Source organism: Chaetodon auriga, chromosome 7, assembly GCF_051107435.1.
Source record: "Chaetodon auriga isolate fChaAug3 chromosome 7, fChaAug3.hap1, whole genome shotgun sequence".
NCBI lineage: Eukaryota > Metazoa > Chordata > Actinopteri > Chaetodontiformes > Chaetodontidae > Chaetodon > Chaetodon auriga.
This window is the reverse complement of record NC_135080.1, coordinates 11,360,933-11,385,165: the sequence shown is the minus strand read 5'-3', so window position 1 is coordinate 11,385,165 and position 24,233 is coordinate 11,360,933. Positions and strand designations below refer to the sequence as shown.

Here is a 24,233-nt window from a genome sequence, read left to right as displayed (position 1 = left end):
AAACAAACAAGCCAACCTATTCCGACTGCTGGATTTGTCAGACCAACCGTTTGACCAACAGTCAAACCCAAGACTGATAATTAGTGAACTGATTCATTTTCGATCCACTGATAATTTCAGCTGTAGGTCACGTGCACACTGAATATTGCAAGCTAAGTGCTCTGACAAATACTGTGATGATCAAAATAGGTCTAATAGCCGCTTGCGATATTCCAAATAACAGGCCTACATGAGGCAGAGTTGAAAAATTACAGAAAAAAGAAGACCTCTTATTTTCTGCTGTGTTATTTTTTCCAGGTCGAGGTCTTTTCTTTTTCAGGGGCATTATCACTGGAAGGAATGCTCTTCTAATTAACCCAAGAACTGAGGAAATTGTAATGGGTACCTGCTCAACCTGCCATATGACACTGCATAAGGCACTACTGTTTGTTCAACTAAACATTTGTCTAGAAAACATGAGGAAAAAAAATGGAGGGTTTCTGCTTAAGGAAGACTGAAACGGTACTTATTATGTTACTTTAATAGTAGGCTAAAGTATATGTACTGCTGACAGTTTAGTCAGCTGTTTAGTGGGTACACATTTTTGGGGGCTTATGTTTTAATCATAGCAGGCAACAACACATTTTCAGAAATCGTCCACCCTTAAAGCCGCTGACTCTGTTTACTGTACATAGAGAATAAACCTGGTTCACATTTTACTCTGCCCTCCATTTCTCCCCCCTTTATGATTCAGACCCCGGACCCCCAGCTGGCATCAAAGCTGTGCCCTCCTCTGCCAGCAGTGTCGTGGTGTCCTGGTTACCCCCTCACAAGCCAAATGGAATCATCCGCAAGTACACCATCTATTGCTCCAGCCCCGGGTCGGGCCAACCGGTGAGTCACAAGAGGGGTGCCGAGAGTTTCAGGACTGAGAAGTGAATGAAAGAGGAAATGGGGGAAGAAGACCATCCAAACATGGCTGGTGATGAAGGGGACATGATCCTTTTTTTAATGCACAATCCAGCCTCTGTTATGCATTTCATATGATGCTAAGATAAAGAAAATTCATTTAATTATGACGTTCTGCATTTGTGTGTTTGTGGATATATGTGTGTATCTGTGTGTGTGTGTGTGTGGTCTAGTGCTGCAGTCTCAGCAAGATGTGTATGTGAAATGAGCTCTCCTCATACCGCAGTGTGTGTGCGTGCAAGCTCACCCTCCAGCCGCATTTGCATATCTGCGTCTCATCACGTTGCCAGGACAACCTCATCTGTTCATCAACGAGGGCAGAAAACAAGCCGACAGCAAACACACACTCTCACTCCCGCACAGGCGCACGCAAACACACACAAACGCACACTCATAAATGTATCACACCATGCGTATAGAGGTACATATATACACCTCAAGTTTTTATGAGAGCGTGAATTCAAAAGCAAGAAATGCATCTTGTGCACACACAAACACACACACACACACACACACACACACACACACACACACCTGCACACTCTGCCACTATATAAATGTACATATCTAGAAATATATAAGCATCTTCTCCTCAGTCTATCTATCTATCTATCTATCTATCTATCTATCTATCTATCTATCTATCTCTTCCTTTCAGTCTCTCTCTCTGAAGCCCCCATGCAGAGTTCGGGATGATTACTATGTAAATGAGTGCGACTGGAGAGAAGGAAGGAGGGATGGGGGGGTCAGACACACCGCGCGGGGAGTACTTTTGTTCCTCTTTTCATTATCTCGCTCTATCGTTCCCCGGATCACCGCTATCTCCACGCTGGAGGAATATTTTAATATCCGTTACAGCAACACACACTCTGTCACTCCTTCCTCCCTTCCTCCCAACATCTACCCACCCACCCACCCATTCATCTATCCATCCATCCGTCTGTCCGTCCAAGCATCCATACATCTGCCTGCAGTGGAGAGCATAGAGACAAATGTACAGAGAGGAGGAGGAGAAGAAGAAGGAGACACTGACATACGTGAGAGTGAGGGGGGGAGAAATGCAGAGGGGATGTAAAACAGAGGGGGGTACTGGTGGATAGATGGAAGGAAAAGCAAGGAGTGGGCCAACAGATGACAGGGAAATGTGGAGAGGGACGGGGAAATGAAGAGAGGGATGAGGAGCAATGGCAGGAGGAGAAGGGAAGGATGGCGCAGTGGGGTAAAGGATAGGCAGGGAGGAAAATACAGAAAGGACGGAGACAGGAGGGATGGATGATGAACAGGGAACACAGGGAAGCAATAAAAAGCCCAGTGGATTCCTGCATGACGGCCTGCTCATAAATGTGAAAAACAACATGAATACTGGAATCTATTTGCCCAGAATAAATCGCTCTGCAGACAACAACCCAGCAGGCTAGGACAGAGCTCAGCAACACTGCAGTGTCTTCGCAGGTTTTTACAGGTCTGCTGCGTTTACTGACTCTTCAAATCATTTGACACTCGTATTGCTGTCCTTATTTTATCTGTGCATGGGCGCCTGTCAGTCAGAAATGCAAGTCAGCGTCAGACTGTAATAAAACATGTGATTTAGGGGACGACAGCGAATGGTAGGTGCAACCTTGCAGCGTGTGTGTTAAATCTGTGATTGTGTTTGTTTGTTTTTTTTTTCATATTCTTCTATTCTTGTGGCACAGTAACAGACTCTGTGTGTGTGTGTGTGTGTGTGTGTGTGTGTGTGTGTGTGTGTGTGCGTGTGCGTGTGCGTGTGCGCATGTGCGTACCCGGGTGTTGGCATACCTAAGGAGTAGATGAAGAGCAGGAGTTGAGGGAATAAGGGTATAATTGGTGGGTAGGTAAAAAGTGACTGGCAGGCGGTAAAAAAGAGAGGTTCTGTGTGTGTGTGTGTGTGTGTGTGTTTGTGTGTGTGTGTGTGTGTGTGTGTGTGTGTTTTGAGGGGACAGTGATATGTATATGTCTAGACAGCAGACACATGGCTGGGTTAAACACACTGCAATTACACATCCACCTCCAGGTCATGTATGCCACTGTATGTGTGTGTCTGTGTGTATCGGTATATTTGTGCTTATTTGTGTGTATCCAGTCCTGTCTCTCTGCCTGTTTATTGGACTCCTCTCCTCTCCTCTCCTCTCCTCTCCTTTCCTCTCCTCTCCTCTCCTCTCCGTCATAGCTGATGCCTGCAGTAGATAGGCCTCATTAGTGTATGACTGTTCATGATATCTCTGACTGACTCATTTGTCTGTCCCCCATTGTCTTCCACTGTCTCATATCTCTGTTTGCCCTCCCTGAGGAGAACAGAGGAGGAGAGGGAATGGGCTTCACTCCCCCTAGTCTAACCCTCACATCTCCCCCCCCCCCCCCCCTCCACCAGTGTTCCCCTCCTATCCTCCCTCCCTCCAGCTCCATCCTTCCACACAGCTTTTTTGGCATATCATAATATAATATGCCCCAGAACCTTTCATCCCCATCCTGCTTTCTTTTCCTGTAGTGCTGACTCGAGGAGAGAATACAGGGCCCGGCTCACATTAGAATGATGTTCACTCAGTCCTTCACATTACGTCTGCCTCTCCAGTGAAGTGACAAAATGATCTCGTCTTTGGCATTCCACATTTTACTTTTTGCTCCTCAGCTCATGCGACACGATGCAGATTTTGCGACAGAGAGATGTCTGTTAGCAGAACACAAAAAGGGAAATCTTAATTGTGTATTTTTATGGAAATATGGAAAATATGTTACAAACTTCCAACCATTTCCACAGGAAAACCAGTTTGTTTTGAGAATATTTTTAATGCAATACTTCTGTTTGTTTCTACAAAACCTCACAACGGAAGCAGCATCAGAAACAAGTGTTTAGCCTATAGCACATTTGACGATTTGTATAAAAAGAAAATTGTATTTCCCCATAATTTTTAAGGCATGACATGTGCTGAGCTCAGTATAAAACATCCTTTGAGATTAATACTTTCCCCTTTCGGCTCTCCCCAGCTGCCCAGCGAGTATGAAGCCAATCCAGAGCTGCTCTTCTACCGAATAACTCACCTTAACCACCGGCAGCAGTACCTGATCTGGGCTGCAGCCGTCACCACTGCAGGCCGGGGAAACTTCAGCGACAAGGTCACTGTGGAGCCAGCGGCCAAGGGTGAGTCCCCTGTGAAAGGGAGATTCATGATAAGAGACATCCAGAGAGGTTTGACACCCTGGAAACATTTGTAGGTCATAAGTTGTCCAGGAGTCTACGTTAAACCTCAAAATCTGGTTGAAAACAGTTCTTTATGCATCGAGGTTACACGTAACCACTGTCTGAGCATTTAAAGGGCTAATGTGCCAATTTGATATATACATATAAAAGTATTACAAGCCTGTGGGAGTACTGTTGCATATGCGGAAAAAGAAGTGTTCGTGCCTTCGGAGGGAGAAGGAAATCTGATAAATAAATTGCCTCGAGTGATGTCACTTGAGTCAGTGTTGTTTGGGGCTGAAGACTACAAGTTTTACAAAATCTGGGCATGTGTAGAAAGAGGTGAGGGAACCAGACCTTTGCAGGCCGCTCCTCCTCTGAGTGAGGCTAACAGCTCGAGGCTACATTAGCCCCTACTAGCATAGCACAGCCAAACTTCTTCCTGTTGGCAGTCAGATTGCATTGTGGGTAATGTAGGCCCCATGTTTGACAGTGAGCAGGAATGCATGGAGTAAAAAGACGGTATCTCTTTTTTTCCGTTTGGTTGAATCAGTTTAGATTTTTTGTATTTATGCATGGCTTCACATTGAAATGTTGTCAATGAATTGCACTTGAAACAAGTTTGTGTGGTCCTTTTCACTTTCCAACCATATTTAGCTATCTTTTTACAGCTGAAAGGCTTTTGACCTGCGGTTGCTGTATGGATGCCACTACAGCGTCCTTGTTATTTCCTGAGGTTTCTGTTTCTTTGCTTGTTCTGTCTCTCTCTGACTCTGCCATCTCTCTCTCTTCAGAACTGTTACAACACTGCTGCTGTTGGATTATTTTTCCTCTTCAAGCCTCTCATTGGCAATGCTGTGCACTAAAAATACATTTTTTTTAAGGATGTTTTGCTCTACATCCCTCATGACTGTGAATCATGTGAATAATCTCCCTCTCACTCTGTCACTCTTGCTCTATATAACCCTTCGCTGCATATTTATGTGTCACTGCGTGTTTTGACTTCATGCAACAGAGCAGCGGGCGCTATTGATTTCAGAGTTCAGAGGGCACCAGATAAATTGGCCTGAATCTGAGAAAAGACAAGAGAGAGAGCAAAAGGGAGGACGGCAGGTGGAAAGAGGAAAAAAGAGGAGAGAAATGGCACAACAGGAGCAGAGCTAACTAATACTCAAGACAACAGAGAGGCAGAGTGTTTAAGAAAATGAAGAGGGCAGTTAAATCAATAGGCTTTGGATTAGAAGACAGGAAGAATAAGGGAGTGAGAATGAATAGAGTGCACTTTCCACTATGTTATCCTTTTCTGTATCTATTCGTTCCTTTGACTGCTGGCTGCAAAGGTCTGCGGGCGTGTGTGTGTTTGTGTGTGTGTGTGTGTGTGTGTGTGTGTGTGTGTGTGTGTTCTCCTACGGGTGGGTGCGTCAGCTGATCGGCAGCTCTAAAAGGCAGTGTCCTCCAGGCTTGCCCACTCAATACTTCATTCAACCTTAACATAAGTGCACTAGAGCACCAGCATTAAGACGCCAAGCTTGAGAAAGAAAGAGAGACAGAGGGAGCGGGTGGGGGAGTGACACAGAAGGAGGGTTACGTGCCTGAATGGATGGATATTTTTTCATATCCTCTCCGCTCGCTCTTTGGCCTGTCTTTTGTTATTGTTCATAAGCCATTCCTTGCCGGACAATGTCACATTTAACGCAGATGTCTTTTCCACCGCGTGTGAATCATGGTAAATACACAGCGCTCGCTCTATTAGTAAATCCTGTTTATTGAAAGAACCCCAAATGAAAAACAAATCAATGTATACATTGCATATCAACCATCCCATTTCTGTATTGATTCAACACATTCTGAAACCTCCACAGCATTTGTTTATTGGCTTTGGAAATAGTTTAATTGACAATGGCGAGATTAACTGATTGGTGGATATTGATTACGCCATTGCCTTTCTTGCTTACGCGTTAATACCAATAGCTCTAATTTTATTCTTCATCCTCCACCAGCTCCAGCTAAGATCCTGTCCTTTGGGGGCACAGTGACCACCCCTTGGATGAAGGAGGTGCGGCTGCCCTGCAGCTCAGTCGGAGAACCTACACCTACTATAAAATGGACCAAAGACAGGTGGGAATCCTCCCTGGAAATGTTGCATAAAGATGAATTTCCAGTGCTGCTCCCCTAAAGAGGGAGTTTGTATTGAAGTATCACAGGTGGTTTGAGAGAAACTTACTTGTTAAGTTAATTGTTTGCAGATGCTCATTTGCTTATGTGCTGATATGCTGGATTATTGCCATATAACTAGTACAGATGCTGACTTGACTGTAATTAATGTTAACCTCATGCTTTTGGACAATTTTGCAGCCTCCTCTTAGGAAACGTTAGAAACCACATAAATCACTTATTAAAATCTATAAGAATCTTATGATGTCCTCTTTGTCTGTCTCTGTTAGTGAGGATACAGCCATCCCAGTGTCTCTTGATGGGCAGCGTCTCATTCTGGCCAATGGGACACTGGTGCTGCGCTCCGTCAAAGCCGAGGACTCCGGTTACTACACCTGCACGGCCACCAACACGCTGGGCTTTGACACTATCATAGTCAACCTTTTGGTGCAAGGTAGGAAAATGGCAATAATGGCAGCAGAGTTTGAATATTTCATTTGGTCCGCTCACTCTGACTGCACTTCACTGAGAGGCCTGCTCGCTGGAAAAGAGAAATACAGTGTTGTTGTTTGTTGTTAGTGATTGTTTTTCCCTCCTTAAAAAAAAGAAGAAGAAGAATTTTTAAGTACAGATTTTAATGAGCGGTTAACTCTCTGTGTCTCTTCCTCAGTCCCTCCAGACCAGCCTCGTCTAACCGTCTCCACCACCTCCACCTCCTCCATCACTCTGGCCTGGATACCAGGAGACAACGGAGGCAGCTCTATCAGAGGTACGTGGCCCTGCACAACAATGCTGTCTTCCCGTCTGTCTTCCTGTACGCTTACATCTCTTCTTTCCTGTCTGTAGTTGTATGCGTCTAAAGGTGGCATTTTACAGAAACATGTTATCGTGTTGGCTTTATGCATTAAAAGTGATTGAATGAAAAAGATTTCCCCTTGACTTCTGATCTTAGATTACCCAATGTCTGTCTTTTCTCTCTCTTACCTCGAACGCTGTTAGTGAGCATATGGACCTATTACTGTATTGATTTGCCTCCTGGTTTTAGGTTTCCCTCTTAACTATGTGTCTATTTGATTATCTGACTGTTGGTGATTTCTGTGTGAAGTTGAGCACGATGTGTGCGCCTGAATGCACATGGATGCAAATGTTGTTTCAATCCCTTTTCTTTGTTCATGCTGTTGTTCTTGAGGGTGTTAGAGGGTCATCTGTCTGACTCCTTGTTGCTCTTTATACTTAGACATTTAACGATTTTGGTGCAGTGTAAAGGCTGCACAAACTATGAGCAAAATTTCACGAGATCACTTTCAAAAACAGCTCTATGAACCAAGAGCTCAGGTATATTTTAAAGCCACCAAACTTGTAATAATATAATGTTTTTCTGTTATCATGTGGGTCAGCATACTGCTAGGAAGACCCAGAGAAAGACACTAATTTGAGTGCATTATGAGCATGCAAGTAGGAAGTAATAGAAACTTTGGGCCAAACGGTGTGTGTTTGGTGTGCAGCTTTATATTCTAAACACAATGGGCCACCAATTATTACCTTCATACATCATCCAGTGTCTCATACGCCTGTGAAGCCTATCTGTATATCTTGCATGCACTGTACAGCAGAATGCCTGTTTGTCCATGAAGCCATCTGCACTGTTAGCAGTCTACAATGCTGAAGTTCTCCATCATGCATTTATTTTACATTACTGCAACAGGGGAACATCTGGAGACGGATCCTTTTCAGATAAAGCTTCAGATAAAACATGTTAGCGTGTTTTTGTGAAAAAGTCTCAGCTGGTTGTGTAAAAATAAAATATAATATAAACAGGAACAAATGAAAAAATCCTGTAGGCTAGTAATCCTGCAGTGACGATTGATGCTATGTTCTAATCTCTTCTACAGTAGTCTGTTTTTGTGCTGTTCTCTCAGCTATCTTCTGTCATGTTCTGCTGCGCTCTATAAAGAGGATGGCTAAAAAACTTATAAACAAACGCTGCAGGATCTGCACATGTTAACCCCTCTAATGTTTTGGACTCTATCGCACCATCTGTTAGAGAGAGAGGGAGTGAAAGATGGTACAAAGAGTACAAAGAAACACACAGAGGGAGACGTTCATATATACATAATTATATGCAGACAGAAGGAAAGACAAACAGAGATGGAGCATTTGATGTAAAGTGTCTCAGAGTAGGAGGGAGTTGGCTATCCAAGGCATTTTATTATAAAAACAGTCACCACATTGCATACCCTCATTTACATAGATGCTTAGTCAGCCCCATCCCAGTCTTGGGGTTTGTAGGTAACTAATGGCGGCGTAGACAGGGTGCAGCTACTCTGTCCTCCAATCAGGGCCTATCTGGGCAAGAGAAGTACAGTCTGACACTGCCATCTAGTGGGCCCTAGTGGTACCAATGTCTAAAGTTTAGAAGGGTTGGTGCAAAATGAGTTCTTCATCTTAGCTGTGGAAAAAGCGAGGATTGTGTAATAACGCAAGACAATAATTATCATTGTGTGTCTGCAGGTTTTGTGCTGCAGTACTCAGTAGACAACACTGAGGAATGGAAAGATGTTTTCATCAGCTCTAGCGAGCGCTCCTTCAAACTGGACAACCTGCGCTGTGGCACCTGGTATAAAGTTAAACTGGCTGCGAAGAACAGCGTTGGAGCCGGACGCATCAGTGAGATCATCGAGGCAAAGACCCATGGACGAGGTGAGGAGCCTGGAGTGGAGGATGAGGGAAATTAGTACGAGTGGATAATAGTGGAAAGGATAGAAAGTATCTGAAATCTATATTTTAACAAAGGAGAAGCGAACATCACCTTTGGATGATGGAAAAGGTGTTGAGCAATAGGGCACAGTCCCAGCAAATTTTCATCCAAAATTCTTTCAACAATAGTAAGAGCCTATAAAGGAAGACATGTTCACCATTAATGAGTTACTTGTTAGCATGCAGGTGAATATGTACCTTAATTTAAAGTGTTTTTTCTTGTTAAACTGATCAATGAAATCTTTCATTCTTACCCTTCATATCAACAGAGAGCAGACTTTTGAAACTGTAGAAGCAAAATGGTTCCAGTCTTTACCTACAAGATCACACTTCACCCCTGAGCCTCATTCTTTACACATTATTTGACTTCTTTCACAGAACCCCAGTTCAACAAGGATCAGCCAGTCTTCACCCACATTAACTCCAGCCACGCCCGCCTCAATCTGCAGGGTTGGGCTAGTGGAGGCTGTCCAATCAGCGCTGTCACGTTAGAGTTTAGACCAAAAGGTGAGTCAGTGGTTTTTCAATCAGCATTTGTAGGTAATATTTAGAGATATCTTGCAACAAACCAAATAACCCTTAGTTAAATCGAGCATGTGAAAAAATAATTAATCGTGAGTGCTGAGGTCATTTTCCATTGTTTTATGGAAGAATAGAAAAGGGATTGAGCCTTGGTGTGTGTACTTGCTGCAGGTACGTGGGCATGGCAGAATGTACGTACCAATGCCACCACAGATGTGTTCCTGGCAGAGCTGCGTGAGGCCACCTGGTATGAGCTGAAGATGAAAGCCTGTAACAGCGCTGGCTGTGGCAACCAGAGCTCCCAGTTTGCAACACTGGACTATGATGGCAGTGAGTAGAGGACTCTCTTTGCCTTGCTTTCATTTTTAATGTCGAACACTGTCTTAAAAGGACGGTAACGAATCTCTGCTTTCCCTGGCTGTGTGCAGGCACAATTCCACCAATCAAATCCCCCCTGGAAAAGAATGATGATGTCAAGAAGCTGTTTTCTATTGGCTGTCCAGTGATCTTGGTCACTCTGGGTGTCGCGCTGCTCTTCATCATTCGCAAGAAACGCAAGGAAAAGAGGCTGAAGAGACTTAGAGGTGAGAGTATGTATAAGTATAAGGAGAGGAGACAAGTGGAAGGAGTGAAATGAACAAAGCAGACATCAGAGAGAATCTTGAATGAAATTGCTAGAGTTGCATTTATTTCAACAGATTGATATGTGTGTCGGGAAAAAAACGTTTATTTCTCTGCTCCCTCTAGATGCCAAAAGCCTGGCGGAGATGCTGATAAGGTAAGACTGTTTCCTCCTCCCTGTCACAAAATCAGTCACAAATATTATTTAGTGTAACTCAAAATTCATTTCACAAATTCACATTGTGCATTTTTTTCAAAACCAGGAATGTTTGTGTGTTTTCTTGTCGTGTATCTCTGGATTAGTAAAAACAACCGCAGCTTTGACACCCCAGTGAAGGGGCCCCCTCAGGGCCCACGGTTACACATCGACATCCCCAGAGTGCAGCTGCTGATTGAGGACAAAGAAGGCATCAAGCAAATCGGTGAGAGGAAGAGAGACAGAGGGAGTTGTTGTGTGCTTGAGGGTTGGATCGAATGATCTCAATGTTAGATGTGCCATGAAAATTGTGAGGTTTTAGATCACTCACTCTCTCTTACAGGTGAGGACAAAGCCACTATCCCTGTGACGGACACAGAGTTCAACCAAACTGGGAACCCTCAGAGCTTCTGCACAGGTGTGTCTGTCCATCACCCCGCCCTCATCCAGAACACCGGTCCTTTGATTGACATGTCAGACATCAGACCAGGGACCAGTAAGTGCACTTTCTCCTCGCTGTCCATTCTGTCAGTAAAAGCTTAAACTCACTGAAGCAGTTTTGTAACAGGTAGCACAAATTCCCTCCTTCCTTCCTTCCTATCCTTTTTTTCTCAAGTTCCTCTCCAGGTATTAAACCCCTAAAACTCATCTCTCTTCATCCAAATTACATATTTACACATTTTTCTTCAATGAAAACAATCCCATCATCTCTTACGTTAGGTTAGATGTGCACTCTACACCTTTACCTTCATCCTTTGCCTTGGAGTATGCACAGATCTAAGTAGTACCCTCCTCTATCTCCACCCACCGTTGTGCCGCTCGCCTGCAGCTTCGACTTTGCTCATCAAACACACACAAACCTCATCAGCAACTCAGCTATCTGACAAATCCTGTCAGTGTTTGACATCAATCATGTAACTGGCAGGCTAGTATTGGCTAACATTACCTAGCACGCTGCAGACACAGTCAATGGATAATGGTGTCCATGGGATAAACGAATGGAACAGTGTCAGTCTTCAATATAAGTCATGTGAAAATAGTGACAACAAAACAGAGCTCTGGAAAAACGCTACTGCAAACTACAGTTTGGCTCTTGGACCCTCAGATGCTTTGATAATAAATGAAGGCTCCTTTTGTCGCATTGCAACCAAAAACAGAAAACCTCTCTGCCTTCACTTATGAATAAAATAGTGAAACTTAACCTGCAAAATACTGATATGTAGCTACACCTGCCATCTCCTCTAATAACCCTCATTTCACCCTAGCCCAACTGGCAAGTTGACAGGATTGGTTCCTTACGTACGTTACATATGAAACTCTGGCTGCCTGAATCCGTGTTTCTGAGACTGTCATCCATTTACCACCAGACCCAGTGTCGAGGAAGAGTGTCAAGTCAGCCCACAGCATCAGGAACCGCTACTCCAGTCAGTGGACTCTGACCAAGTGCCAGGCCTCCACGCCAGCCCGCACTCTCACCTCAGACTGGCGCACAGTTGGCTCCCAGCATGGCATCACTGTCACAGAGAGTGACAGCTACAGTGCCAGCCTCTCACAGGACACAGGTTGGCACATCGATCAAATCATGCACTTATGACTAAAGCTATTTTTCCTGGAGGAGAGTGTGTTTCTGCAGTGGGCTGCACCTCAAGATTCATGTGCAGAATTGGAGAAAATGTGCTTACCTATATTTCTTTTCCTTTCTCTTCCATAGATAAGGGCCGCAACAGCATGGTGTCGACAGAGAGTGCCTCCTCCACCTACGAGGAGTTGGCAAGAGCATATGAGCATGCCAAGCTAGAGGAACACCTGCAGCATGCCAAGTTTGAGATTACTGAGTGCTTTATCTCTGACAGCTCATCTGATCAGATGACCACAGGTACCAATGACAATGCAGACAGCATGACGTCCATGAGCACACCGTCAGAGCCCGGCATCTGCCGTTTCACTGCCTCGCCACCCAAACCCCAGGACTACGATCGTGGCAAGAATGTAGCTGTGCCCATTCCACACCGCGCCAAGAGTGAGTGGCTGCTGCAAAGCATGAAAGTTTCTTTTATAATCACTTTTCACTAAAATGGCTTTAAATATACACCGATCAGCCGCAACATTAAAACCGCCTGCCTGAAGTTGTTTTGGGGTGGGGGGTTGCACTGCCATCAGGGAATGCTGTTGCTGTGAGGGGGTGGACTTGGTCTGCAGCGGTATTTATGTGGGTGGTATGTGTCAAAGTAACATCCGCATGAATGCCAGGACCCAAGGTGTCCCAGCAGAACATTGCATTGTAATGAGATGCAATGCTGTTCTCCACCTGTCAGTGGTTTTTATGTTGTGGCTGATCGGTGTCAACCGAGTGAGGTAAAAAGTGTCAGGCTTCACCAGTTGAATGTGCACTATGAATTTGGTGCAGCAAAATGAAGAAATAAGAGAGCAATGAAATAGAAAAAGAAGATAAGAAAGAAGATAACCAAAAGGGCAGTTGTACATTATATGATAATAGGCAAAACACAAAAAACAATGTAGTCCACAGTACAACTAAGTTATCAGAGGAAGTAAAGTTCTGTGTGATGAGTAAAGGAACCAGTCTCATTAACTATGACTTTTCCCGTCCAGGTGATTACTGTAACTTACCCCTCTACATGAAGTCTGATCCCTTCTTCCGAAAGCAGTCGGAGCATCATGACCCATGTCCAGTGGTTCCACCACGTGAAGCCTCCATTCGTGGCCTCGCCCAGCGGGCATACCACACCCAGGGCCGTCATGTGACTATGGACTCTGCAAAGCAGCAGGCCCTAAGCATGGGCCACTCTGGCCTGTCCAACCTCACTTCCTCTGGGGCTTCCTCTGGAGGAGCAGGTGGTGGTGGTGGAGGTAGTGGGAGTGGAGGGGTGTCTGCCAGCTCTAGCAGCTCCACACTTCCCCAGAGGACTCTCACCATGCCCGGCTCCTCTGCCTCAGTGGCCCAGAGTGCAGCGGCAGCTGCTGCTGCTACCGCTGCAGCTGCTGGGGCATCATCATCCTCCGGTGGAGGTGGGGTAGCAGGGGCCACAGGAGGGACTCCTGGAGGTGCCTCCTCATCCTCCTCCAAGATGGGAGGATCCAGAGACTCTCTCCTGGAGAGCAGCTCCTCGGGCTTAGGCAGACTACAGAAGCAGAGGGATGGAGGGGCAGGGGCCTACTCCAAGTCGTACACACTGGTGTAGCCTGCCATCACTGCGGCCTGTCACTGTAACTCTTAATGCTGGTCAAGCCAGCGCTTGCCTGGAGCCTCTATGGAAAGTGGGGTGAGGAACATACACATGCACAGCTGACCCGTCAGTGCCTGCGCTGTGCCAGGCTGCAGGGGGCTTGTTGGGTTCCCATTAACAGGACTGTATGAAGGGGTCAGAGTTGGGTCTCCACAGCACAGGGGTTTGCCTTTCTTTCTGCCTGATTGCTTTCTATTATTAGTGTGTCATCTTTCTCTATTTCATCACCCTGGAAATCACTTGCCAAAACATAAATGATTTATCTGTTCACTCCATATTTTCATTTTCTGGTAAGGACACAGTACTTATGCACAAAATGCTTTCCACGTGCACTGTTTTGTTTTCTGGATCAAGACAGTCGTAGAATGAACCAGGTCGCTTATGTTTTTGAGGTTTTTACGTTTTTAAATATGTTACTTTTCTGGTCTCTGATGGAAGAAGAGCTCATATCACAGCATTGTGCCATGGCAGGATGCTTTTACTGTATGCATAAACCACCAGCCTTGGTGTTACACTGGCTCTGAGAGGTTACTCCATGGATTCATACTTAGAGGCAATGGAAGGACTATCGTCTCAACACCAGTTCTGAGACATGGAGAATTTTCTTATACATGCAATGGATGACACAGCATAGTGGTCTTAATTGATGCTTTTATAAACAGACTCAAAGCTGAGGAGATTAAAAAAAAAAAAAAGTCAAGCATCATCAAGTGAAAGATGAATCCAAACCTTTTCTTTCCCCGTCAGTTTTCTCTTTATTTTCTGATGATGGAAATATAATCTCATGTGCACTAAGAAAAAGTTAGAATGGATCCAAGTAACAGAAACCTTCACAAGCCTGCGTGTGTGTGCGTGTGGGTGTATATGTGTAAATATATATATGTATACATGTGGCAGGCACACACCTACAGTGGACCTTTTTAAAATCAATCTGTATGCTGACCTCTCGGGCAGACGTCTGTGTCAAAACTGAACAACCCCCTCCCCACTGTTCATTTTGTACCTGTGAAAGGGGATTCGGGGACAGTAACGATGATGATGATGCTGACGATGTAACACTACGATCCTAATTTGGTCCAGCATTTTGAACTTTGTTTTGTTAAGTGTGATTGACAGCATTGCCGAAATGAGAAACGCTGAAGAGGAAGTGGGTTCAAAAGAGAGCGATTACAGATGATAAGAAAGAGGTTTCTTTCTCTCTCTTTTCCTGCCTCAGAACAAAGAAGGGAGAGACCCTTTTATGATTCATCATGGCGCCACAATGCTATTATTCTTTGTTTAACTCATTTTACTTGTACCCACCTTTTCCCTCTCTATCCTAACCCACCTTCACTCCTACCCACCCAGTCCCCCATCATATCCATACAGTGTCACTGTGACCTACTGCTAGCATACTGGCTAGTTAAAAGGACGGACAGACTGAGAGAAGAGGTCTAATATGCACAGACAGGCAGAAATGCTATTCGACGTTCAATGACAACTTGAATGGAGAGACACGTTGCAAACAAATTTATTGAGATGTATACAAGAAAAATCATATTTGTATGAAATGATCTTGAATTTATGAACGGACAATGACTTTGAGATTATAGACTGAGAGCTCGAGTGTCGATAGGATTTGCAGTTAGGGAAATGGGGAGGGGATTACAAAGCCGAGAGATACAATTTTTCTTCAGAAATAAGTGGTCTTCAAAACTAAAAGATGTGTTTTTGAGTCCCTCAACCTCACTGAAATTTATTTTAGCTTTATGCATGGTACTGTATCTGTTAACTTAAAGTTTTTTTTTTTTTCCCCCCATTTCTTCTCCCAAAGCTTAATCCCATAACAAAGATCGTTCCAAAAAAAAAGAGTTGCTCCAAATGTTTTGCAATGGTAAAACGTAACATCAGGGCTCTCGCAATAGAAAAAAGAAAAAGATATGATATATGTTTGTTTTCAAAAGTATGTACATATATATTTCTATTCAAATATATAGCAAATATATGAATATTGAAAAAAGCAGAGAAATATAAAAGCCGTTCTAATTGAAAATATATATAAAAGATCACAAGACAATCGCTCAGAGTGAAAAACTGCAAGAAGGAAGGAAGAAAAACGAAGAGGGAAGCTTAAACGGGTAGCACAACCACGGACGGGACATCTTGTAGAGAAAGGAAGTGGTGTGAAAGAAAGTTAAATGGTGAAACTGATGTTTGAAGAATGATACAATTACCCCTTGTGATTTTGTAAATGTTCCGGGTGCAGCGCCTGTGCAGCAGGCGGCAGCTGAGCGGACAAGCACAGTAAAGTCAAATTATAGTGTGAGATTGTGTCGCTGGTTAACTGTGGTCTATGGCTCAGTGCAGAAAGTGTGGTGTTGAAAAAGAAAACAGTAAAACAAGGCCAGCCTATACAGTAAGTGAGCCTATTGTAATATGTTGTATTGTACCTTCCAAAGGTGTGTTCACAAACTCAATGCCATTACCTGACTATAAGTAATGAAGACAAACAGACCAACAAGTATTTCTGTTTCTTATCTGTGTCATAGTGAGTCCTCCCCAAACTGCGGCACTGCAGGCCAATAAACATACCACACGGTAAGAGTTAGAGCTGCTCATAAATGTATTCATGCTCCCCTTTTATTTCAAAACTAGACAGGAGAGGAATTAATTTCACCTCCCATAGTTAGTGGTCACGATGCCTTTTATTTTGGCCTTTATGTTTCGAGTTGTGCTTGTTTTCAGAAAAACAAGAGTTTGGGAATGGGGCAGCCGAAAACAGAGGCTTCCTTACTCCAGTTGTATGGATATTGGATGGAGTGATGAAATGTCCAACCTGCTTTCCCCAGTTCTTCAGTGAAGCTGCCTCTGCTGTGAAACACTGACCTACCATCAGTGTGCTCAAAGTATGTGTGTACCTATAAGGAAAATTCCACCTTCACTGAGAATATCGACAGTATAATGCTCAAAATGATCGTTCCTTTTTGGGAAATACCCTTAGTTGCTTTCTTGCTGAGAGTGAGATGAGAAGATCGATACCATTCTCATGTCTGAACTGTGAAAAAGAGTAAAAACAACAGGTTGTGGTGGCTTGTGTGGTGCTGTTGCTGCCTGACTGTGAAATACACAGTGCTGCAGAGCTGCTTTGGTGAGTGATCTCAGTTTAAGATATAATTTATGGCAAAAAAAAAAAAAAAAAAAACAATTCCAGATGTTGACCCTTTTTTGGTCTCATGTAAAAACAAATTGGCAGCTTGAAATGATGACCAGTTATTGTATTAAAGACTCGAAAGGTCTACTCGCTTTACCGTACAGTCACATGAAATTGTGAAATATACTGTAATGATTGTGATGATTGTACTGAACATGATCGCTGTGTGTTTCTTGGCAGCAGCATCTCTAACATCTGGTCAGATATCTGCAAGTCTAAATGACTAATGGGTGATTTTGGGTGGATTTTTCCTTGAAGTGCAACAGCATACTTTTCAGACTGACTCAGTCTGTGTTCATGAGGCCAACTTCACGTGCTACTCCCCCCCCCCCCCCCAGCCTTTTCCACATCTGCTCAACCAATCAGATCTCCCCCTCTCACTGTACCCTTTGTCCACCTATTCAACATAATTTCTACTCCATAATAGAAGACTTGTGTACATAGGAAAGTGTTTTGTATAAATGAGTACTATTTTCGACATCTTCACTAGAAACCAGGGCACAATGTAAACTTTGAACTGAAGTTATTGTAATGAAACAGAAGAGGACTTAATGAAAAACTATAGAATTATACAGACACTGCTTTATCTTGATTTATGGACCAGTTGAAACATGTCAGAGTGGACCATGCATAGTTAACAATATTGATTTCTTCTTTTACAGGACATTTGGTTGCATTGTTTCCTTTTTTATTTTAATTTTTATATATATATTTTTCTTTTCTCTCTTTTTTTTTTAATCTTTGTCACAGGTTGCTTCATTTAGAGTTTGCCTTTTTTTTTTTATTGTCCCACTTTTTGAGGGGAGGACAGCAGCATTGCATGTTCTGAAAATTTTGCTGGTTATAAAAGATATAGGGAAACGGTGAATTGAACAATTTAAAAGGGGGTTAATTAAAACATTTTAAAAATGCAGAGGTTGTTCCTTAAACTTTTATGGGGAAACGTTGCTTCAATTTGCAATTGCTTGTGTTTAACTCTACATTTTCTTTTCTATGAAAACAAACAAAAACAGAAAAAGAGTACTCAACACCTTGTGCAATAAAGCTATCTTTTTATGAACTGTGATGAAATTATTCATTTTTATACAACCATGTAGCATTTGAGATAAAGAGCTTTCTGTATTATCCAGTTTATGCTAGAATCCGAACATATTTCACTAGTTTTTGAAGGAGTTTTGCTTATTCGTCTCTTTGGCACCAACCTGTTTTTAGGATCCACAGACTCCACTGTGAGCAGATTTGAGGGACTTGTTCTTCAGGTGGAAGAAGAAGATATCTGTAAATTTCCTTATAATGGGGAAACTGGTTGTGGAGCATTTTTAAAAGCACCACCTTGTATTGAGGTGATGTAAACCTTTCACCCTGAACTCAGCTCTCCATAGTGCCTGTTTGATAGGAATATAACAAAATGCAACAATTTGAGGAGCTGCTTGTGGGCATACATCAACATCTCATGTGTAATTAAGGCATTATGAAAAATAATGGCATGAATAAATACTGAGGAAATACATAGGAAACTGTGAAATTATCCAATGCACTTTTAAAACTCGGCTCATTATAATGGCTCTTTTTTAAGACTATGGGTATATTGCAGGTTACTTTTAATTCCTGCAGTTTTCACAACACACACACACACACACACACACACACACAGTGAAAAGCAATCATGTGGCTCTTACTTTGTCTTGAGTGGACAGACTATTCTTATTGTTATTATTGTTTTTTTGTTAATCGCCTATGTTAATCTGTATTTATTCATGTGGTTATTTAATGTCTTATCCACATATTTAATTCTGAACACTTGAGGTCTCCATACAGCCCCTGAAAAACATTAATTTATTCTTTAAAAAAGAAAAATAGAAAGAAAGAATATGGATATGGATGAACCACCTGAAAAATGTAGTTCTTCCATAATGTGAGTCAGAACCCGCTTGAAACACTAGAGGGCATCATGCTGCAATGAAACACAGCGCAGGCTTTCAGAGGACTTTATTGAAATAGTTTGTTGTTGAAAGAGCCACAACATTGACAAATTATTTGAATATTTTCGTGTTTATATACTGAAAACACTGGTCACATAGAAATGACAGCATACTCACAGTCACTCACACAGTCTCACATTCAGATATTCACATATATTATTCACATGGAATTTTAAATATCATATTAGAAGCAGCTATTTGAGATGTACTTTATTACTCTTATTCTTTATACTGTGTCACTAATCCGGGAGTTCTACTAAGTGTTTATCACACAGTTTCAATGTATGCACATTTGCATATGAGCGTACATATGCATTTGTTTATGACAGCACAGAGTCCATCCATCCTTTGGTGAATCCACATGCGTCCAACTGCTCCCTGTTGTCTCTCACCATCCCTCTTTTACCATCTATTTGCCGTTCTTCTGTTTCTTCTGTTGGAACTTCCTGAAATGGGTCTGAATGGTGGCGGCGGCCTTCTCAACTTCAACCGGGCTGAGTGGAGGAACAGCGGGCACGGTGCACGTCCCATTGCTGGCATTGGAGTCTGAGCACGACAGGACACAGGGTATAGCCAGAGAGGCAGAGGCAATAGCCATGGAGGCATAGTCTGTAGCAATGATTAGGTTCAAAACACATGGTGTTCAAATTAGCCTTCATTTGAGCGGGCTATTTTTCTGATCAGTGTTTGATTTGGATTTGAATCAAACCCTCGTGGTGCATTCAAGATGGCAATTATTGTGGCAGAAAAATAGCCTGCATTTAAATAAATTAACAGCATTACTTACTCTTCCTATACACCCCTATGCTGTTCCTCCTGAGCCCATCAAACTGGAAATAGAAACAGGACAGCTGTGTGTTAGCAGACAGTCACTGACGCACAAAGGGGGGAAAAAAAAGAGTTGAGCGAATAAGATACTGGTCAGGTATGATAATTATCACTGTCGCAATCTTATCTGGAGCTTAGCTGGAACATTGTTCACATAGCCTACCGCTGATGGCACAAAATGAGACACATGCAGATAACCACACAGACGCTTTCGCTATTCTTTCGCTCGCCTGTACAAAATGTGCAGCCCTTAGGCGTGAGTGTGCATGTGTGTCCTTTCCTTTACAGTTAGGGTAATGACCTCAAACACAAATCCTCCTTGATTGGGATTACAGCTCAAGCAGAGCAGCGGCAGGGAGGCCAGAGGCTGAGGACTGGATCAGTTTAGCCTGCTTACCCTTCAGTTTGGCTGCGTGCCTGCTCACAGTCCCACACACTGGCTCTGCGACCTCGTCAGTGAGGCCTGCTTTTCCCCTTTTACCAGAAATGTTAAAGTGACACAAAACATGTTTCTTCATCCACTACCTGTTTTTCTCTATGTTTGCATCGCAGGGGCTTTTTTGTTTGTGGGCTGATGCTTTCCTCTGCCTTCTCACCTCTGCAGCTGACCTCAGTTAACCACCAAAGTTTCTCTTCCTGCCGTAGTCCCGCTCTTCTCTGCTGTTTGTCTTTTTATTTACTAGCTTCATCTTTCAAAAGGTCAGCATCAAGTAACCTTCAAACTGTTACCTCAAACTAAGAAAAAGGCACAAAAAATCCACAAAGTGGTGAACTACAGTTTTCTTTTATGCATCAGACATCAGAGATACGCTTCCTGATTCAGAAATTCATTGTGAAAGCCTGAGGAATAGCCAAATAACTGAAGCTGTAGACTGTGTTGATCCTCCTACAAGGATTTATTTATTCACTGATATTGAGTCACTGAGGGCCAAAAGGTCATGGTTAACTAAACTCAACTCTACTATAATATTGGCTTGAGTGCAGAGGCACCAAACCTTGTAAATCATATCCCTCTGCTGTCCTCCTCCGAAACACTACAAGCAATCCAAACATGTGACCAAGCCGATATGCTCGCATGCTGAGTCAAGCTTGCCCGCTGACCTTTCCACGTGCTCTGTCTCACCGTTACATACAAAAAGATTAGAAAACAAATTTATGAGTAAAAATTCCAGCGACACTGGCAGGGGAATTCCAGGTTTCAGAAAAGGTTACTCGTCTCCTTTTGCTCAGAAACAACCATTGATGTTACTGTGAAAGATGTCACCATGAGAGGGTCCCAACGGAGACAGAAGAGACAGAGGAAAGGGTGTGGTAATAATGGGTGACTCATTCATGTGCAGAATGATTGTGCATTGTATTAGCTGCAGGACACAATTGCTGTGGTGCGTCAGCATGGCGACGTTTGTGACAGCAACTAGACTTGGGCACAGATCTCATTAAAACTAACCTCCTCTGCTTTGCTGCTCCTCCGACTGTGAGACACTGAGTGAACCTGCCAAGGCAAAGGCTGGGACACCATGTAAGGCAAAGGGTCCTGCTGCCGTGCAAACCGCACCCCTATCTGAAAATGAAAATGACTTTGGGTTAGGGATGCCAGCATGTCGGTCAAAGTGTGAAAGACAAATAACCCCGTGACTCAACTCTAGACCTTTGCGTGTTTGAAGATCTCTCACTCACATGTCTCTATTTATCAATTAATCATGAAAAAATATGAAATCTTCAGTAAAATTTGGCCCACTGAAATTGTTAGGTGGTACTTAACTTTTCTCTTTGCTGAACTGACAAACACTTTCAGAGACACATGCATTAAATGTTACATAACAAGCAGCGAGGAATACGAGAGAAGAGTGCTGCACATTAAAAGCTTGGTTTAAGGTCACATTTAGTAGATTTGGATGCTGTCGTTATAAGCCTGCTCATAATTTGACACTGTCAGCTTGCTGAATGAGAAAATCATGATGTTATGTTTGCAGCAAAAACACAATGCACTTTACCCCCAGGGTATGTCCTCTAATATCAAAATACACTGAAAACTTAACTAACTAAGCAGAGTTTTTAAGGAAATTCAACACTGTCTTAACACACTTTAGCAAACCAATAATCAACTCTGTTTCTACTCTTACTTCTATCATTCGAATCGTCTTACCGTTTCTACGACTCTGACCACCATATACATGGCTGTTAACATGGTGATCAACATCTTGACCACTATTCCTTTAGCACCTCTATTAATCCTTAATGTTTTTCTTGGTTTTCGATTGCCTCCCTCACTCCTGCCGGAGGAAAGGTTAATCCACACAGCAACAGATCCGGGCAAGCAGGAATGCAACGGAGGGAAAATTGACCACACAGTCTTGAGTATGTCTACTCACACAAGTTTCTCAGGTACACACAAACACACTCTCATCAAACACACAAACAAGCGCACACGCGTGCCCACGCTTCTCACACGGTTCTCACAGTCTCTGACACACGAAGGTAAGACTGTTAAAGAGCTTTGCAGGACAGAAATAGAGGAGCAGTAATCTTTTCCTCTGGACAGCACTTATCCGTCAGGTGTGCTTTCACCTTCCCAGCAGTCGAGGCAGATTAGGTTTTATTCAAACATGCAGGGTTGGAACAAGAGAATAAACCTTATTGATGATTTATTTACTTTTATCTCCTTTTATTTTCCTTCTAGTTCAAATATCTTGCATGCTGATTATACAAGCTCATGTGCACATGGTGTTAGTCATCCATTAATAGATGCACAAAAAGTTGTAAATAAATGGATTTTGGTCCAGACTATTTTCCAAAAGGTAAGTGGTCAACCGATCCAATCAATCATAAGGATTTCTCACAACCTGGCAACCTAAAAGTAGATCTCATTAATTGGTTTTATGCCTAAGTACAGCATTTATCAACCATTAATGAAGCAATCAGTCACAACTTATAAACCTTCCTAATCAGAAAGAGGCACCAGCATATATAATTAATGAAGGGTAGTGTAGATAAATAAATGATGTCTGCTTTCAGTAAGATTTAAGGTCAAGTTTGCTGCAGTGCATTTAGGTGTAAACTCGAACTGCTAAAAAGGTGTGTTAAAAGTGCTAAATGAGTTAAAACTACTCTTTCTCAGCCCCAATTATAACAAGACCCATTTTCAGCAAATCAGCAGTTTCCTGCATTTTGTAAGGTCGGGTAATGTTAGATTCTGTAATTGCTTTCATGTTTCTAACTGTTGCTTTTCATTGTAATAAGTGTATTTCCATGATTTGTGTGTGTGTGTTTATTGTCTGCTTACAAACTGAACCAAACCTCTTCTGTGACAACAGAGCTGAAGTACCGGGTATTGTGTTTAGCCTTAGGCTGAACCTGTTCTAAAATAACCAAACAAGCCCAAACACTGTATTTGTTAAGATGGCTGGAGTAAACCAGTTATGCCACAGGGGTTTCTAGGAAAAGAGCTCAAAAGTGAGGCTATAGGGAGGAGGCTATGGCAAGGAGAACAGGCTGTCTATGAATAAAGGACGATGTCAGTATGCCAGCTATTTGTTCGTAGTAATCAGATAGACCTATATCTGAGAGATCACACATGACTACAGGTTTGTGTGCGTCATTGTCTGGAGTCTCGTCTCTGACCCCTGCAGACCAATGATAATCCTTTGGGCATGTGCCTAAATGAATTTTGGCCAGGCTCTGAACTGTGCGGGACAGACACCGCTGCTCTTATCTGAGTGTCAAGCCCTTCATGTAAAGAAGTTTTACATAATCACTAATGTCACATGTGTATGTGTAGTCTGTGTGCGTGTGACTGATGTTCATTTTGTTCTTGGAGGTGCAGGAATGCATCTAATCACTGAACAGACTGATGTAATAGCTCTTGTGTCAGAGAGACACATACACCTGGTGACAGGTGAAATGTGACGCAAGCTTGTTTTCTTTTACCAAGCAGAAATGTATACGAACATTATCATTAAGAATTCTTCTACCTACCTACTAACAGTTGGAGAGAAGTCCACAAAATGAGTACAGATTTGCAACCCCCATCTCCATCTCAGCCAGTAAAATGCTACTTACATTTTGTTGCATCAGACAGTCTAATAGTTTAATATATAACAACATAATAGTCACAAGGGACATGTTACTGCATAGCTACTAATTTAGCTTTTGATACTTCATGTCTTTTTTTACTGTGTGTACCTTTACTTCAGTTGAATGTTAAATGCGGACCTTTACTTGTAGAGAGGTATTTTTACATTGTGGTCTTGCTATTTTTTATCATTACATTTACCTGGTGTACATTTACCGAGATGCTATCCATACTGATAAACAGATGCTAATATTCCAGCTTTTCAACAATTAAGTACAGCTACGGCTCACAGTTGGAAAGTAGCATAAGCTGTGAAGTGATAAAACCAGGAGATAGTCACCTCAGTGTTGAGCTTTCAGCGGTGCGATTTATCTTTTTGACAGAGGCCTTTATATCAGCAGATCGTGCTGTGGTGGATCAGGTTTTACAATGAAAAGCAAAATGAAACAGGGAGGAGAGTCTTGCTTCAGTGAAGCATTTCAGGTAGATAAAAGTCAGGACAAACCAGCCTTCTCCATACTT

At 42.8% G+C, this 24,233-nt stretch overlaps 2 protein-coding genes across 3 annotated transcripts in view; one reads left to right on the top strand and one right to left on the bottom strand.

The window, feature by feature from the left end:
- dscaml1 (Down syndrome cell adhesion molecule like 1) overlaps positions 1 to 14,428 on the top strand; it is a 92,365-nt gene extending 77,937 nt beyond the window's left edge. The window contains exons 21-35 of the mRNA XM_076734446.1: positions 734 to 873; positions 3,952 to 4,105; positions 6,145 to 6,262; positions 6,589 to 6,752; positions 6,969 to 7,067; positions 8,810 to 8,998; positions 9,434 to 9,562; positions 9,749 to 9,907; positions 10,006 to 10,161; positions 10,325 to 10,355; positions 10,502 to 10,620; positions 10,738 to 10,890; positions 11,762 to 11,956; positions 12,106 to 12,414; positions 13,005 to 14,428. Coding sequence (XP_076590561.1) covers positions 734 to 873; positions 3,952 to 4,105; positions 6,145 to 6,262; positions 6,589 to 6,752; positions 6,969 to 7,067; positions 8,810 to 8,998; positions 9,434 to 9,562; positions 9,749 to 9,907; positions 10,006 to 10,161; positions 10,325 to 10,355; positions 10,502 to 10,620; positions 10,738 to 10,890; positions 11,762 to 11,956; positions 12,106 to 12,414; positions 13,005 to 13,594 — 2,705 coding nt within the window. The 3' untranslated portion in view covers positions 13,595 to 14,428. The remainder of the gene's footprint in view (positions 1 to 733; positions 874 to 3,951; positions 4,106 to 6,144; positions 6,263 to 6,588; positions 6,753 to 6,968; positions 7,068 to 8,809; positions 8,999 to 9,433; positions 9,563 to 9,748; positions 9,908 to 10,005; positions 10,162 to 10,324; positions 10,356 to 10,501; positions 10,621 to 10,737; positions 10,891 to 11,761; positions 11,957 to 12,105; positions 12,415 to 13,004) is intronic.
- Positions 14,429 to 18,803: 4,375 nt separating this feature from the next.
- On the bottom strand, positions 18,804 to 22,131 carry LOC143322912 (uncharacterized). Of its 2 annotated transcripts, none has more exons than XM_076734351.1 (4): positions 21,786 to 22,131; positions 21,087 to 21,200; positions 19,599 to 19,641; positions 18,804 to 19,420 (listed from the first exon to the last, which is right to left on the bottom strand). In XM_076734351.1, exons 1-4 carry the CDS (start codon positions 21,837 to 21,839, stop codon positions 19,221 to 19,223), a joined length of 411 nt encoding a protein of 136 aa, XP_076590466.1. In that variant the 5' UTR covers positions 21,840 to 22,131; the 3' UTR covers positions 18,804 to 19,220. The 2 variants fall into 2 exon arrangements, with proteins under 2 accessions (XP_076590466.1, XP_076590467.1); XM_076734352.1 differs by having other exon boundaries at positions 18,804 to 19,357; positions 21,786 to 22,130.
- Between the last annotated feature and the right edge of the window lie 2,102 nt (positions 22,132 to 24,233).

Coding starts and splice junctions, on each gene's coding strand:
- LOC143322912 (XM_076734351.1), bottom strand. CDS start 21,839: ATGTTGATCACCATGTTAACAGCCATGTATATGGTGGTCAGAGTCGTA. Junction 19,642..21,086: donor GGAGCAGCAAAGCAGAGGAG/GTTAGTTTTAAT, acceptor TTCTATTTCCAG/TTTGATGGGCTCAGGAGGAA. Junction 19,421..19,598: donor CATAGGGGTGTATAGGAAGA/GTAAGTAATGCT, acceptor TCATTGCTACAG/ACTATGCCTCCATGGCTATT.